Here is a 17,092-nt window from a genome sequence, read left to right as displayed (position 1 = left end):
TGTTACAGCGTAGGTGAAAGTGCAGACTGTACGCGGCTTCTGAAAGTCTGTTTATGTGTTTGATGACGTTGAATGAAAAAAGGAAGAGCATTATGGGCTTTATTAAACTGACCAGTGTGGTTACCTCGCGTGTCTGTCTGTTGCTACAGTCGTACTTACTTCTAGATTAAGCCTTACCTTATGGAGACGCTAGTTTAACAAGGAGATCCAAAGTCGCAGAATAGCTTTGTAACAGATCAGTGTACACTCTGTACACGTACACCACATCTACCGGTATCCGTCCCATCGTGGTGGGTGTATTTCTTTCTTTGTCATAGAGTTCTTTTGCACCTGTTCTTATTTTTGTATCTATCATCATCTACATGTGTGCCTTCTAAGTGCTTAAAAAATTTATTTAAATCACCATCTAATCTTCTCATGTAATATTGTACTAACCGTTGGGTATTACACCGAAAGTCACATGAAAAATATAAACAATGTCATATATTGTAACAGACAGTGTGGATTTGTGCCTTGTGTCTAATTAAGATGATCTGCACAGAACCACATCTTCTTTTCTTGTGCGCCAAATGATTGGGAAGGATATTTCTTGTACTCGCAGGACTGTTAGCTTCTACCTCCGCCTCTCTGACGATTATGAACACCCTCGTCTGCAGAGCTTAACGTTTTGCGCTGAAACAATTACTTGATAACAAGTGTAACTCAGAAATCTGTTCCTTACCACGGGAATATCAGACTTCGTAGACGGAGGCAACTGTCTGCAGACAGAATAATTCTTCGCCGTCCCTCAGGGCCTTAGAGTATATTTTGTACTTTCCGTAATAAAGCGAGCTGAACTTTTGTAGAGTGAATCCTCGTAGCGATAATCCACTGAAGTAGTAGGTGCCCTGCAAACAGAGAAAGCGAGTTAATTACACATTTCAAAAATAAGCATCAATTGAAAAATAAAATAAAACAGATTAACTACGGTTAAAAGTGAATAACTGCCATCTTATATTTCTAGATGTGTTACTGGCTGTCCCAGAAGAAGTACAGGTTTGCCGAATAACTACAGATACACCTACTTCTAAACCTATTGTTATTACAGTATTCTACATCACCCACACTGATATGTGTATACCTCGGCAATCCGCGAGTCTATGCATTCATGAGATGGCCATAGCAATCTTTCTTTTGAAAGCTGATTTCATCGCCATTATCTATAGTGACCCTGATTTCAGCAAGATGTGGTTCATGAAAGAAGGAGCTCGACCCTATCGCAGCAGGAGAGTGTTTGATGTTCTGGAGGAGCACTTTGGGGACTGCATTCTTGTTCTGGGGTACGCAGAGGCCGCTGGCATCAGCCTGGATTGGCCGCCATACTCGCCGGATCTGAAAATATGCGAATTCTTCTTGTGGGACTATATTAAAGACAATGTGTACGGCAATAACCCCAAAACAATTGCTGAGGTGAAAGCAGCCATTCAGGAGGTCACCGACAGCACCTATCTTCCAACACTTCAGCGGGTCATGTAGGATTTCGCTATTCATCACATCAGCGCCAATGATGGCAGGCATATCGAACATGTCATAAGCATATATATATATATATATATATATATATATATATATATATATATATATATATATATATATATAAAATTGCTACACCAAGAATAAATTCAGATGATAAACGGGTATTCATTGGACAAATATATTATACTAGACCACTGACCAAACGTTTTCAGTAGGTGAGAGATCTGGAGAATGTGCTGGCCAGGGCAGCAGTCGAACATTTTCTGTATCCAGAAAGGCCCGTACAGGACCTGTCGTGCATTATCCTACTGAAGTGTAGGGTTCCACAGGGATCGAATGAAGGGCAAAGCCACGGGTCGTAACACATCTGAAATGTAACGTCCACTGTTCAAAGTGCCGTCAATGCGAATAAGAGGTGACCGAAACGTGTAACCAGTGGCACCCCATACCATCACGCCGAGTGATACGCCAGTATGGCGTTGACGAATACACGCTTCCAATGTGTGTCCACCGCGATGTCGCCAAACGCGGATGCGACCATCATGATGTGAACAGAACCTGGATTCATCCGAAAAAATGACATTTTGCCATTCGTGCACCCAGTTTCGTTGTTGAGTACACCATCGTAGGCGCTCCTGTCTGTCATTCAGCATCAAGGGTAACCGCATGTTCTCCGAGCTGGTTGTCCATGCTGCTGCAAATGTCGTCGAACTGTTCGTGCAAATGGGTGTTGTCTTGCAAACGTCCCCATATGTTGACTCAGGGATCGAGAGATGGCTGCGATCCGTTACAACCATGCGGATAAGATGCCTGTCATCTCGACTTTGAACGTCGTGTACAGTTCTGCCATTGGGCACAAGAGAAATTAAGAGACGATGACAGATTTTTTGCACGATTTCTATTTAGCGACGAAGCGTCATTCGCCAACAGCGGTAACGTAAACCGGCATAATGTGCACTATTGGGCAACGGAAAATCCACTATGGCGGCGACAAGTTGGACATTAGCGACCTTGGCGGGTTAATGTATGGTACGGCATTATGAGAGGAAGGATAATTGGTCCACATTTAATTGATGGCAATTCTAAATGGTGCAGTGTATGCTGATTTCCTACGTAATGTTCTACCAATGTTACTACAAGATGTTTCACTGCATGACAGAATGGCGATGTACTTCCAACATGATGGGTGTCCGGCACATAGCTCGCGTGCGGTTGAAGCGGTATTGAATAGCATGTTTCATGACAGGTGGATTGATCGTCGAAGCAGCATACCATGGCCCGCACGTTCACCGGATATGACGTCCCCGGATTTCTTTCTATGGGGAAAGTTGAAGGACATTTGCTATCGTGATCCACCGACAACGCCTGACAACATGCATCAGCGCATTGTCAATGCATGTGCGAACATTACGGAAGGCGAACTACTCGCTGTTGAGAGGAATGTCGTTACACGTATTGCCAAATGCATTGAGGTTGATAGACATCTCTTCGAGTATTTATTGCATTGTGAGCCATATGTTTGTGACTATCACAAAGTGAGAAAAGTGGTTCAACTAAAACATTCATATTTCTTTACGTACTACACTAATATGTAATAAAAATGGGGGCTCCTATTTAAAAAAAACCGCAGTTGATATCCATTTGACCTATGGCAGCGCCATCTAACGGGCCAACCATAGCGCCATCTGGTTTCCCCCTTCAAGCTAGACAAATTTCGTTCTTTGTAGTTTTTTCGTTTGACGCTTATTTCGTGAGATATTTGGCCCGATCACTATCAATGGACCACCATATATATATATATAATTTTCCCTTAATTAAATTTGTATGTGCTTATCATTATCTATAACTGAGGAAACGGTAAATCGATGGCCAGTGTGGCAAAGCGGTTCTGGCGCTTCAGTCTGGAACAGCGCGACCGCTACGGTCGCAGTTTCGAATCCTGCCTCGGGCATGTATGTGTGTGATGTCCTTAGGTTAGTTAGGTTTAAGTAGTTCTAAGTTCTAGAGGACTGATGACCTCAGAAGTTAAGTCTCATAGTGCTCAGAGCCATTTGAACCATTTGAAACTCTAATTGTAACCTGTCTACATTATTTTGATATTCAGAGAGTCTACTTGATCTTACAGATTGAAAGTTAAGCAGTTGCCTTTTAGTCATTCGTTGCGCTATCATACTGACTGAAGTCCACCGGTTTTGGTCACTTACAATTTTTTGCGACATGCAATGTAATTGTCTGTAGTCTCTCCGTACCTGAAAAAGGCGGAATCTGGGAAAGACACGATCGGCGGAATCTTCACTCCATTTTCACAGATTGGTCTGTCACTGCGAGAAAGTGTGTCTATTGAACAGTGCTTCGAGGTGTGTTACCAACGACAGTCTATTTTAGCACAAGTGTTACACTGGTTCTGTCTTTGTATATAAATGTAACTACGCTCTGACCCACAGTCACAGCAAAGACAAGACGTTGTAAAACCAAAGATAAGTGTTCATTTTGACTGTAAATATATTTCAATTCTTACATTTTACATGTGAAATAATCATTTCTGACAACATGTCACAACACTTACAACTGGACAAGCGAGGTTTAACTGTTAAGTGGCGTCGGTGTAATTATAAAATGTTTAATTATTTTTAATTTTAGCATCTTGACAATAGATTATTATTAATTTCTGTGCTTTTGAGAATTGCGAAGGATTGTTCTAAGCCTCTTTCTGCAATGTGATAGGGATACATTTTGTAGATGGTCATTAAAGGATTTTTTTGTATTAAAAGACAATAATAAATATGGAGATAAGATTCAGGACTCTTTGCAGTTGTAAGGAGTAAAAGCTTTTGGAATTGACTGGATACAAGAATACAGTATAAGTTGTGCAAGAATCGCGAGGTGATGCGATGGAGTGCACATCCAATGATGTAGGCAGGGGCTCGTACTGTTAGGCAATACACATATTGTGATAATACGTAGAAAGTGTATTTTGTTTGCAAACACATACTTTTTAAGTGGAAAAATTGCTATTAACATTAAGAAACTAAACGTAGGGTAAATTAGAATGTCAGTGGTGTTTGTTGCAGGCTCCTAGTGCGTTTCCCTGAGATACCGAATTTTGAAAACTTTCCACATCGGCAATTTTCGTAGCACACACTGACGAACAACACTAGTACATACACTAGTTGTGTGGATTCTGACCAGAAACAACAAAACTGACCATCACAGGTTGTGTTCAAAATGACAACTGGCAGCGGCAATGCACGCTTCCAGACTATGGATCGACTGCTGCATACGTACTAACATCTCAGCGGAGACGTCCGAGCAGCCTGCAATAATATGTCGTTGCATATCATAGGGAGTAATTGGCGTGTCCTTGTAGACAGCGTCTCTCAGCTTTCAGCACAGAAAAAAGTCTACAGCCGTTAAATCTGGCGAACGGGCTGGCCAACGTACAGGTCCTCTGCGTCCAATTCAATGACTTGAAAACAATTCGTGTAGCCATGCATCAATATTTCATTCACTAAGGGCTGGTCAGCCATCCTTGCTGGTACCACAGGCTGCTCCTAGTCGGGAGAGCAGCGTCGTCTAGCTTTCGCGGAAGATGGTCTGTTAGGAGGCTGCGATACTTGTGCCATTTCAGTGTTCCGTCCGTAAGAAACGGGCCTATGATTCACTATTCCACAATACAGGTTTACACACTACCGACGCTGACGTTTCACGTCACGAAGCCAACGGGAATTGTCAGGAGACCAATAGTGAATATTTCGGCGGTTTCTCTGGCTTAGATTGGTAAATGAGGCTTCATCACTGAACAAGATACATGATACATCTGGAGTATCCTGTCTTAATGCTCATGTACAGAATCGTTTCTATGCAGCTCTTAGCGGAGAGGGATGTGATAGGGATGGAACCTGTGTTGAGGGAGAACGCGTAGGACACTTGCCTAGCCTGTGCCGTTTTCTCGAACAGCTGCACTGGAGGTAAAGTGCAAATAAATTGCAACAGCAGCAAGAACGTTAATATCTCCCTCTTCTGTCGTTACTTGTTTCCTTTTGTTACGTTATTTCGCTGTTATACTTCCACTTTTACATAATTGGTTGAAGAGGTTGGTAAATAATTGCCGAGATGGTTGACGCCTATTGCGATATTTTGTCGCATACGCCGCATTCTTCCTAGACTCTCCATACACAATAAGAATGTCGGCCTTTTCAGCATTGACAAATTCCATCATCCACTCAGGACCTACTGCTTGGACCGACACAACCTTTCTGACTGGCAAGTCGCAGGGGACACACAAGCGTACTGTAAGCAAACATAACATCGTACTTAGCAACTATGCAGGTTGATTGGCACAAACAAGTATCGGAAAGGAAATTCTTCAAACTGTGATATCTCGTACTCACACTAGAATGTTATAACAAACACCACTAACATTCTAATTTACTCTACTTTTAATATGTTAATGGTAATAGAGACTGTTCCATTTTAAAAAGTGTATGTTTGCACAAAAAAATACACTTTCTGGCTAGCAGTACGACACCCTGGCTACCAAGCCATTCTGTGAAAGCCGCAATCAACAGCATTTTACATTTACACAAAATGTGCCACGCAATTTTCAGGTGATTCACTCGGTATAAAATTTGTAAAAGTAGCTGAACTCCCATACATCAAATTCTTAGTGAGCCAAGTAAAGAAGATATTTTACCACAAAAATCTTTGCTCTGAGCTGTTCTTCTTCTTTTGTCACTTCCAGTTTCAGTACATATTATTAGGTTTCCTCTTTTCTGATTATGGTTTAGAGCCATAATTTTATCTGTAAGTTTCTTAAAGGAAGTATTCACAATATAAGGACAGCTATACTATCCCATGTGTCAAGCACGGTATCTCATTTACGAAGTTGTAATTCCCAATACGGTGCACTGAATTACCTTTACACATATTGTTGTATCCTAGCTATACACCTGCCCCTCCGGCTACCTGGGACACACCTGCTACCGCTGGGTGGCCATGCTCCAGTACCACGCGCATCACCTGTCGAAGCCAGCTGATGTGTTGGCAGGTGAGTGCTGGCTGGAATGGCAGCACTGGCACCAGCGCCTTCAGAGCCGGCTGCTGGCTGCCTGTCTGCCAGCTGCTGCCCCGAGCAACACGCTGCGACCTTAGACTCCACGGCAATGCTGGCAAATCTGTACTGGTCACGCGGACGCGTGATTGGAAACATTCCAGCACTATTAGAGTTTTCCTGTGATTCTGCATTTTGGACATCCATCCAAACTGTAGACCATCTGAAAATAGAAATTTATTCTCTGCGATGAACCATGGACCTTGCCGTTGGTGGGGAGGCTTGCGTGCCTCATCGATACAGATAGCTGTACCGTAGGTGCAACTACAACGGAGGGGTATCTGTTGAGAGGCCAGACAAACATGTGGTTCCTGAAGAGGGGCAGCAGCCTTTTCAGTAGTTGCAGGGGCAACAGTCTGGATGATTGGCTGATCTGGCCTTGTAACACTAACCAAAACAGCCTTGCTGTTCTGGTACTGCGAACGGCTGAAAGCAAGGCGAAACTACGGCCGTCATTTTTCCCGAGGGCATGTAGCTTTACTGTATGGTTAAATGATGATGGCGTCCTCTTGGGTAAAATATTCCGGAGGTAAAATAGTCTCCCATTCGAGTATCCTGGCGGGGACTACTCAGGAGGACGTCGTTATTAGGAGACAGAAAACTGGCGTTCCATGGATCGTAGCGTGCAATGTCAGATCTCTTATTTGGGCAGGTAGGTTACAAAATTTAAAAAGGGAAATGGATAGGTTAAAGTTAGATATAGTGGGAATTAGTGACGTTCGGTGGCAGGAGGAACAAGACTTCTGGTCAGGTGAATACGGGGTTATTATTGATTTGTAATCAAATAGGGGTAATGAAAAATAGGGATGATGAAAAAAATAGGAGCGCGGGTAAGCTACTACAAACAGCATAGTGAATGCATTATTGTGGCCAAGATAGACACCAAGCCCACGCCTACTACAGTAGTACAAGTTTATATGCCAACTAGCTCTGCAGATGACGAAGAAATTGAAGAAATGTATGATGAAATAAAATATATTATTCAGATAGTGAAGAGAGACGAAAATTTAATAGTCATGGGTGACTGGAATTCGATAGTGGGAAAAGGGAAAGAAGGAAACGTAGTAGGTGAATATGGATTGGGGCTAAGAAATGAAAGAGCAAGCCGCCTGGTAGAACTTTGCACAGAGCATAACTTAATCATAGCTAACACTTGGTTCAAGAATCACGAAAGAAGGCTGTAGACACGGAAGAACCCTGGAGATACTAGAATGTATCAGATAGATTATATAATTGTAAGTCAGAGATATAGGATCAGGTTTTAAATTGTAAGACATTTCCAGGGGCAGATGTGGACTCTGAACACAATCTATTGGTTATGAATTATAGATTAAAACTGAAGAAGCTCCAAAAAGGTGGCAATTTGAGAAAATGGGACCTGGATAAACTGAAAGAACCAGAGGTTGTAGAAAGCTTCAGGGAGAGCATTAGGGAACGATTGACAAGAATGGGGGAAAGAAATACAGTAGAAGAAGAATGGGTAGCTTTGAGAGACGAAATAGTGTAGGCAGCAGAGGATCAAGTAGGTAAGAAGAGGAGGGCTAACAGAAATCCTCTGGTAACAGAAGAGATATTGAATGTAATTGATGAAAGGAGAAAATACAAAAATGCAGTAAATGAAGCAGGCAAAAAGTTATACAAACGTCTCAAAAATGAGATCGCCAGGAAGTGCAAAATGGCTAAGCAGGGATGGCTAGAGGACAAATGTAAGGATGTCGAGGATTATCTCACTAGGGGTAAGATAGATACTGCCTACTGGAAAATTAAAGAGACCTTTGGAGAAAAGAGAAGCACTTATATGAACATCAAGAGCTCAGATGGAAATTCAGATCCAAGCGAAGAAGGGAAAGCAGAAACGCGGAAGGAGTATATAGAGGGTTTATACGAGGGCAATGTTCTTGAGGACAATATTGTGGAAATGGAAGAGAATGTAGATGAAGACGAAATAGAAGATACGATGCTGCGTGAAGAGTTTGACAGAGCACTGAAGGACCTGAGTCGAAACAAGGCCCCCGGAGTAGACAACATTCCACTGGTACTACTGACAGCCTTGGGAGAGCCAGTCCTGACAAAAATCTACCATCTGGTGAGCAAGATGTATGAGACAGGCGAAATACCCTCAGACTTCAAGAAGAATATAATAATTCCAATCCCAAAGAAAGCAGGTGTTGACAGATGTGAAAATTACCGAACTAGCAGTTTAATAAGCCACGGCTGCAAAGTACTAACATAAATTCTTTACAGACGACTGGAGAAACTGGTAGAATCCGACCTCGGGGAAGATCAGATTGGACTGCGTAGAAATATTGGAACACGTGAGGCAATACTGATCCTACGACTTATCTTAGAAAATAGATGAAGGAAAGGCAAAACCTTCGTTTCTAGCATTTGTAGACTTGGAGAAAGCTTTTGACAATGTTGACTGGAATACTCTTTCGAATTATGAAGGTGGCAGGGGTAAAATACAGGGAGCGAAAGGCTATTTACAATTTGTACAGAAACCAGATAGCAGTTATAAGAGTCGAGGGGCATGAAAGGGAAGCAGTGGTTGTGAAGGGAGTGAGACAGGGTTGTAGCCTATCCCCGATTTTATTCAATCTGTATATTGAGCAAGCAGTAGAGGAAACAAAAGAAAAATTCCATGTAGGAATTAAAATCCATGGGGAAGAAATAAAAACTTTGAGGTTTACCGATGACATTATAATTCTGTCAGAGACAGCAGACGACCTGGAAGAGCAGTTGAACGGAATGGACAGTGTCTTGAAAGGAGAATGCAAGGTGAACATCAACAAAAGCAAAATGAGGGTAATGGAATGCAGTCGAATTAAATCCGGTGATGCTAAGGGCATTAGGCTTAGAGGCTTAAAGTAGTAAATGAGTTTTGCTATTTGGGGTCCAAAATAAACTGATGATGGTCGAAGTAGAGAGGATATAAAATGTAGACTGGCAACGGCAAGGAAAGCGTTTCTGAAGAAGAGAAATTTGTTAACAACGAGTATAGATTTAAGTGTCAGGAAGCCATTTATGAAAGTATTTGTATGGAGTGTAGCCATTTATGGAAGTGAAACGTGGACGATAAATAGTTTAGACAAGAAGAGAATAGAAGCTTTCGAAATGTGGTGCTACATAAGAATGCTGAAGATTAGATGGGTAGATCACATAAGTAATGAGGAGGTATTGAATGGAATTGGGGAGAAGAGAAATTTGTGGCACTTGACTAGAAGAAGGGATCAACTGGTAGGGCATATTCTGAGGCATCAAGGGTTCACCAATTTAGTACTGGAGAACAGCGTGGAGGGTAAAAATCGAAGAAGGAGACCAAGAGATGAATACGCTAAACAAATTCAGAAGTATGTAGGTTGCAGTAGGTACTGGGAGATGAAGAAGCTCGCACAGGATAGAGTAGCATGGAGAGCTGCATCCAACCAGTCTCTGGACTGAAGATCACAACAACAACATTCGGTGAAAGTGTTCAACCATGAACCACGAATTAAGACACTTCACAGATTATCACACTATAAGACTTTGAAAAGGCCAGGAGGTACAAGAAGATTTTAGAGGACATCATGGTCAGGTAGAGATTCCGAAATCAGATCCTGGATTGTAAGTCTTACCCAGGAGCAGTTATATCGACAGATCACAATTCAGTAGTGATGAAGAGTAAGGTGAAGTTTAAGAGATCAATATCCAAAGCAGATGGATACCGAAGTATTAAGGAGTGACGAGATACGCTTGCAGCGTTCTAACTCTCTAGATACAGCAAAAAGGAATAGCTCAGAAGGCAGTGCAGTAGAAGACGAGTGGACATTTCTAAAAACTGCAATCACAGAAGTTTTAAAGAAAAATGTAGGTACAAAGAAGATAACTGCGATGAACCCATGGAAAACTGAAGAATTACTTCAGTTGATCGATGAAAGAAGGAAGTACGAAAATGTTCAGGGAAATTCAGGCATACGGAGACATTAGTCGCTGAAGAATGAAATAATTAGGAAGTGCAGGGAAGTTAAGACGAAATGGCAACATGAAAAATGTGAAGATATCTGAAAAGAAATGATTGGCTGTAAGACTGACATAGGGTATAGGAAAGTCAAAACGATCTTCGATTGAAATTGTTAGCGAGAGTGATAATATTACTTGTACAACGGGAATCCCACTGTTAAATGCAGAGGAGAAACCCGATAGGTGTTAAATAAATACTGAAGGCCTCTATGGGGGGCAAGATTTGTCTGATGTGATAGAAGAAGGAACAGGATTCGATTTAGAACAGATAGAGGATCCAGTATTAGAATCTGCATTTAAGAGAGATTTGGAGGACTTAAGATCAAATAAGGCAGACGGGATAGATAGCATTCCATTATAATTTCTGACATCATTGCGAGAAGTGGCAACAAGACGACTATTCACGTTGGTGTGTAAAATGTGTCAGTCTGGCAATATGATCTCTGATTTTCGGAAAAATATCATCCACATAGTTCCGAAGATTGCAGGAGTCGACAAATGCTACAATTATCGCACAACCAGCTTAACAGTTCATGAATCCAATTTGATGACGAGAACAATATACAGAAGAATGGAAAAGTAGACTGAGGATGTGTTAGATGAGGATCAGTTTGGCTTCAGGAAAGGTAAAGGCAACAGACAATGGAAGCGAGACTAAAGAAAAATGAGTACACGTTCACAGGATTTGTCGACCTGGAAAAAGCTTCCGACAATTTAAAATGGTGCAAAATATTCGTAATCCTGAGAAAAATAGGGGTAAGTTATAGGAATTGACGGATAGTATACAATATGTATAAGAACCAAGAGGAAACGGTAAGAGTGGAAGGCCACGAATTCTGATTAAAAAGGGTGTAAGAAATGTAGTCTTTTGCCCCTACAGTTAAATCTGTACATCGAAGAAACAATGACGGAAACAAAAGAAAGGTTCAAGACTGGAATTAAAAATCAAGGTGAAAGGACATGAAATTCGTTGCTGACATTGCTATCCTGAGTGAAATTGTGAGGAATTACAGGATCTGGTGAATGGAGTGAACAGTCTAACAAGTACAAAATGTAGACTGACAGTAAATCGAAGAAAGACGAAACTAATGAGAGGTACTAGAAATGAGAACAGAGAGAAACTGAACATCACGATTGATGGTTACGAAGTAGATGAAGTTAAGGAATTCTGTTACCTAGGCAGCAAAAAACTAATCACGGACGGAGCAAGGATGACATCACAAGCAGACTAACACTAGCAAGAAGGTCATTACTGGCCAAGAGAAGTCTACTTGTAACGTAGGCCTTAATTTGAGTAACAAATTTATCAGAATGTACGTTTGGAGCCCAGCATTGTATGGCAGTACTATTGGGAAACCGGAACAGAAAAGAATCGAAGCATTTGAGATGTGATGTTACAGACGAATTTTGAAAATTAGGTGGGCTGATAAGGTAAGGAATGAGGAGGTTCTGCACAAAATCGGAAATGAAAGGAATATGTGGAAAACACTGAAAGGAGAAAACAGGATGATATGCCATCTGTTAAGACATCAGGTTTGTTGATTTGGGAGAGGGGATCAAACATCGGTCCCATCGGATTAGGGATGGATGAGGAACGACGTCGGTCATGCCCTTTCACAGGAACCATCCCAGCATTTGCCTGAAGCGATTTAGGGAAGTCACGGAAAACGTAAATCAGGATGGCCAGACTCGAGTTTCTACCGACGTCCTCCAGAATGCGAGTCAGTGTGCTAACCACCACGCTACCTCGCTCGGTTGAGACATCAGGGGATGAGTTCCATGGTACTAGAAGGAGCTGTAGAGGGCAAAAACTGTAGAGGAAGACAGAGATTGGAATACATCCAGCAAATAATTGAGGACGTAGGTTGCAAGTGCTACCCTGAGGTGAAGAGGTCAACATAGGAGAGTAATTGACTGATGACTCAAAAAAAAAAAAAAAAAAAACAGGAGCTGTCGGTCATACAATCTCTGTTTTAAGCGATCAAGGGCATGATGATCGCATCCAGAGAGACCAGAAATACAGGGCGGGGCTAGTACTTCTCCCACTCGAGTTGCGTAACGACATTCGCGATAAGGTGAAATGCTATTTGTGAAGTAGCAGCACCCAGTGTGGTGGAGTGGCTTTCGTTAGACATGCTGATGTCTATTATTGTTTATCCTTCAGCGGCCAAAAGGAGAATAACAGCACGTTGGTAATAACGTCACCACAATTCAAGTTTCTGCATTTACCACACGCACGTCGGATTGACACGAATGACATACTGATTCCTTTCCTAGACGTCCGTTCTTATACACCCGTAGCGGAGTGGCGCTATGTTGCATATTCACTGCACAAACGCCTTCAGAGGTAAAATTTTGATGGCCCCGTATTAAAGACAGCTCACCGTTTATATAACACTTGGAAGACCTGTTGCACTCTGTGACATTATGTTATTGGTAATAAAGTTTTCATTATTGTCTCTGTATCTTGGAACTTGTTCTGTCAGTGTGAGCTCTAACAGGCCACATAAAAAAAATAACGACGACAATCAAAGTTCGTAAGGTTTAATAACACTCAATAACAACAAGCGTCAAGAGGTTAAAATTTTTGTCTGCTCAATCGATGTCGACGAGTTTTTCAGCGTATTTATAGTGAATTTTCTCACATCTCCGACAGTAGATGGTGCTCAAGACAACTTTTTACAAATCTGGTGTTGTGACGCTAGATTTTTCTTACAGTATGTTCCCAGCCACCAGAGACATGACACCACACGTTACGCCTTTATTACAACCAATGCAGCAAATGCAAAAACTGATCGGAGAAGCTGGCCCACATCACCACATCAGCGGAGGTACCGACCCACATTCCCCAAATCGCCTCCACAGTCAGTGGGCTCTGAATAGCACTGGTGCCTTTCCCCACTCCTGATGAGGTAACCTTGAGTCAAACGGATTCCACGCCTGGAACTACAACTCATGACAAGTGATCGCTCAGGTATACGCATCAGTAGGGTTTCTTGTTAGCTTTTTCAGCTACTGAAGATACTTGTCCTTTCTGACACATGACCACCGTGGTCGTACTGAGATACTTGTCCATTTCGATAATTGACCACCGTGGTCGAACCTCAGACTTTACACTATGTAACACTAAGAGCCTATTTTGCTTTTAGCAACAATTCTTTTGCTCATGCACACCCTCCACAGTCAGGACATCACCCACATCGCTACAGGACTCATTGCCAGTCCTTCCTTTTTATCCAGTCCTGAGTTCTATTACGCACAATATACATTCACAGAACTCATCGCCAGTCCTCCCTACTTACGCAGTTCTTCGCGCCAGTATGCAATGAAGACATTTCATGGCGTCTACCATGCCGCTCTAGGGCTTGTTCTTCCTTCACCACTCCGAATACCAAAGTGCTTCCGTTTCCACAGAACCGATATGCGTCCTCTGGGCACCAAATGTCTACAAAACTCCATTAAGAGGTGCTCTCGCACTACTGTAAACTTTCCAAGCACAACATATTTCGATCATCATATTGTAAAGTGCTCTTGCCCTCCGGCCACAACACATACAAATAATTTCAGTACATGGTGCTCTAGGACTAAGGGCTTAACCCATTTCTACTTTCCTGTGTCGCCATTTCAGGCTCTCAATCCCATTCCGGAAGGTCTAACTCATAATCATCCTTTATCTCTTCCTCTGAACCGACCTTGCTAAATGCTACAGGTGGTCTATTGGTTCACTTCCTGCAGCGCTGCAGTCTAGCCAACTCTCCACTTGTCCTCGGTTGGATGCGTACACGTACGACTACAGGCATTACACAGGCTGATTGCCATTCCACGCCGGACAATCTCTTAGGACCGTCAACTGGACTTTCTATGTTCCTCTCTCTTGGATAACCATGTGTAAAAAGGCTGGTCTATGCTGGAACATGTCTCGATTAATTGGTAAACGGCGTTTTCGCTAAAACGATCCTGCAGTTCCCTCTCTTTACAGATTCGCTCCATCCACTGTTGCACCAGTTTTCTGTTACACCCTGGCAGTCCACATTGGCAGTTGTAATGGTTTCCACTCTCGGGTCCCAACTCTGCTCAAGTATTTCTTCTGTTACCCATAGTTTCTTCGCAGTTACATTCTTTGTGCTTATATTTTTCTTTCTAGCCTGACAATCGAGTATCTGATTACGGAATCTCTTTCTGACCATGATGTAATCTAACTGAAACTATCACATATCGCCCCGCCTTCCACAAGTATACCTCCATCTCTTGTGATTCTTGAATGGTATATTCGCTATTACTAGGCGAAATTAATGACAGAACACAATTAGTCTTTTTGCTCTCTCATTTCTTGTCCCAAGCCCATATTCCCCTGTAGCCCATTCCTCTACTCCTTTCCTGCAACTGCATTCCAGTCCCCCATTACTATTAAATTTTCATCTCCGTTTACGTTCAAAATCCTCGTATCTTTCTCTATGTCTTCATCTTCAGTTTTCGACATCGGTATGCATGCGTGAACCATGGTTGTCGGTGTTGGTTTGCTTTCGACTCTGACAAGAACAATAATATCATTGAACTGTTCATAGCAACACACTCTCTGCCCAGCCTTCCTATTCATAACGAATCATACTCCAGTTATACCATTTTCGGCTGCTGTTGAAATTACCTTATACTCGTTTGACCAGAAATCCTTGTCTTCTTTCCATTTCACTTCACTGACCCCTACTATACCTAGGCTGAGCCTTTGCATTTCCTTTTCAGATTTTCTAGCTTCCCTAACACGTTCAAGCTTCTGACATTCCACGCCCCGACTCGTAGAGCGTTGTTGTCCTTTCGTTTGTTATTCAATCTTTCTCTTATGATCACCTCCCCCTTGGCAGTTCCTTCCTGGAGATCCGAATGGGGGACTATTCCGGAATCTTTCGCCAATGGAGAGATCATCATGACATTTTTCCATTTACAGACCACATATTCTGTGGATACACGTTATATGTGTTTAATACCATGGCTTCTATTGCTTTCTGTATCCTAATGCCGTTGATCCATGCTGACACTTCCACCTGATATTGGTCAAGGCGTGCAAACGTAGTTTAGAAGGCATCCGGCTAGGACTAGGTTTATGCTGCAACCCCAGTTGGATGGTATTCTCACATTGTTAGGCAGCGTGAGTGCTATAAAGGAAAAATTGCGGAGCGCTATTTATTTCTAGAGGCCAATATTAGATTAAGGTCAACGACATTTTTTAGTTTTTCATTTGTCCTGTAGCGACATTCCGAATCTGTTGAGCACTGGCGAGTAAGTTGTACATGTTGATGAATAAGGGCATTTTGAGCTTTAACTGGAAGCAGTGCTGCACACGGATGACTTCATTCCATCGATCCGCATCCAAATGATTTGACGATCAAAACATCGTTTGGTGTAGTGTCCCACCATAACTGAACAAAGCTCTCTTGATCCAACGTTGCAGGTGAGCGTCGTAATGTTTCGTAATTGTTCCTGTTCATTGATGATCACTTGAACTAAATCCCACATGGAACGGAGACTTATCTTTTGACCCTAACACCTCAGAATTAATTTATAACCTAACAATTGATTGGCTATACGCAGTAGGTGAGATTCTTCCTCTTAAAATAGAGCTAGATCAAACTCGGCAAGTCAATAAGTGCTGGGAAGTATGTAAAAAGTGGTACAATGATTCAAACAACCATTCTACAAAAGTAGAGACTGGCATATGGTACTGTGGTGTCCCAAGGACAGTAATTAAGCAATAAGGATATAACATCTCATTTCAGTGGACAAATGCAGAAATGTGGCGGCCACTGAGTGACGCGCGTTTCTTCGGCTCGCGAGTTTTTCCGCTCATTGAAGGTGTTGCAGAGAAGTGCGGCAGTCCACAACGTGTGCATCCTATTAAACAAGTGTTACTTGCCGTGGTGTATTGTTCTCCGTTGATTACCACAAGTGATAAGTGATAAGTGAGTGAAAAATGGGAAGAGCACGAGTAAGCGGCAGCAGGCGAGGCTACAGGGGCTTAGGCAGCGCGGGCGCCCGGTCTCCGGCGGCAGGTGAGGCCCCGCTTCCCGACATCGGGGAGCTCGTCCGGTCCCAGGTGAGTGCGGCGCTGCACAGCAAAGACACGCTAGACGTAATCGTCCAATCCATCACGGACTCCGTGACGGCCGCGGTCATGGACAAACTACAAGAGTCTGTCGGGCGCAACAGCACCGAAATCCAGTCTCTTAGAAAGTCCCTGGCCGCACAAGAGAAAAAAGCCGCCGACCTAGAGGCTAAACTGTCTGCTGCCACCGATGAAATTGAGCAGTATCAGCGAAGGAACAGCTTGCGCCTGTTCGGGGTAGCTGAAAACGATCGCGAAAACACCGACGACCTGGCCATTAGCCTCGTGCGTGAGAAACTTGGCGTGCAGATCGACGTGGCCGATATTGACAGAAGCCACCGTGTTGGGCGCAGGATACCAGGTGCCATGAA

General features: G+C 42.7%; 1 protein-coding gene across 1 annotated transcript in view; it reads right to left on the bottom strand.

Moving 5' to 3' along the window:
- Positions 1 to 17,092, bottom strand: part of LOC126335621 (uncharacterized) — a 127,264-nt gene that overhangs the window by 18,716 nt on the left and 91,456 nt on the right. Inside the window, exon 4 of the mRNA XM_049999075.1 lies at positions 722 to 887. Within this exon, the coding sequence (XP_049855032.1) occupies positions 732 to 887 (156 nt within the window). The 3' untranslated portion in view covers positions 722 to 731. The remainder of the gene's footprint in view (positions 1 to 721; positions 888 to 17,092) is intronic.

Source organism: Schistocerca gregaria, chromosome 2 (genome assembly GCF_023897955.1).
Source record: "Schistocerca gregaria isolate iqSchGreg1 chromosome 2, iqSchGreg1.2, whole genome shotgun sequence".
NCBI lineage: Eukaryota > Metazoa > Arthropoda > Insecta > Orthoptera > Acrididae > Schistocerca > Schistocerca gregaria.
This window is presented reverse-complemented; position numbering and strand designations above follow the sequence as displayed.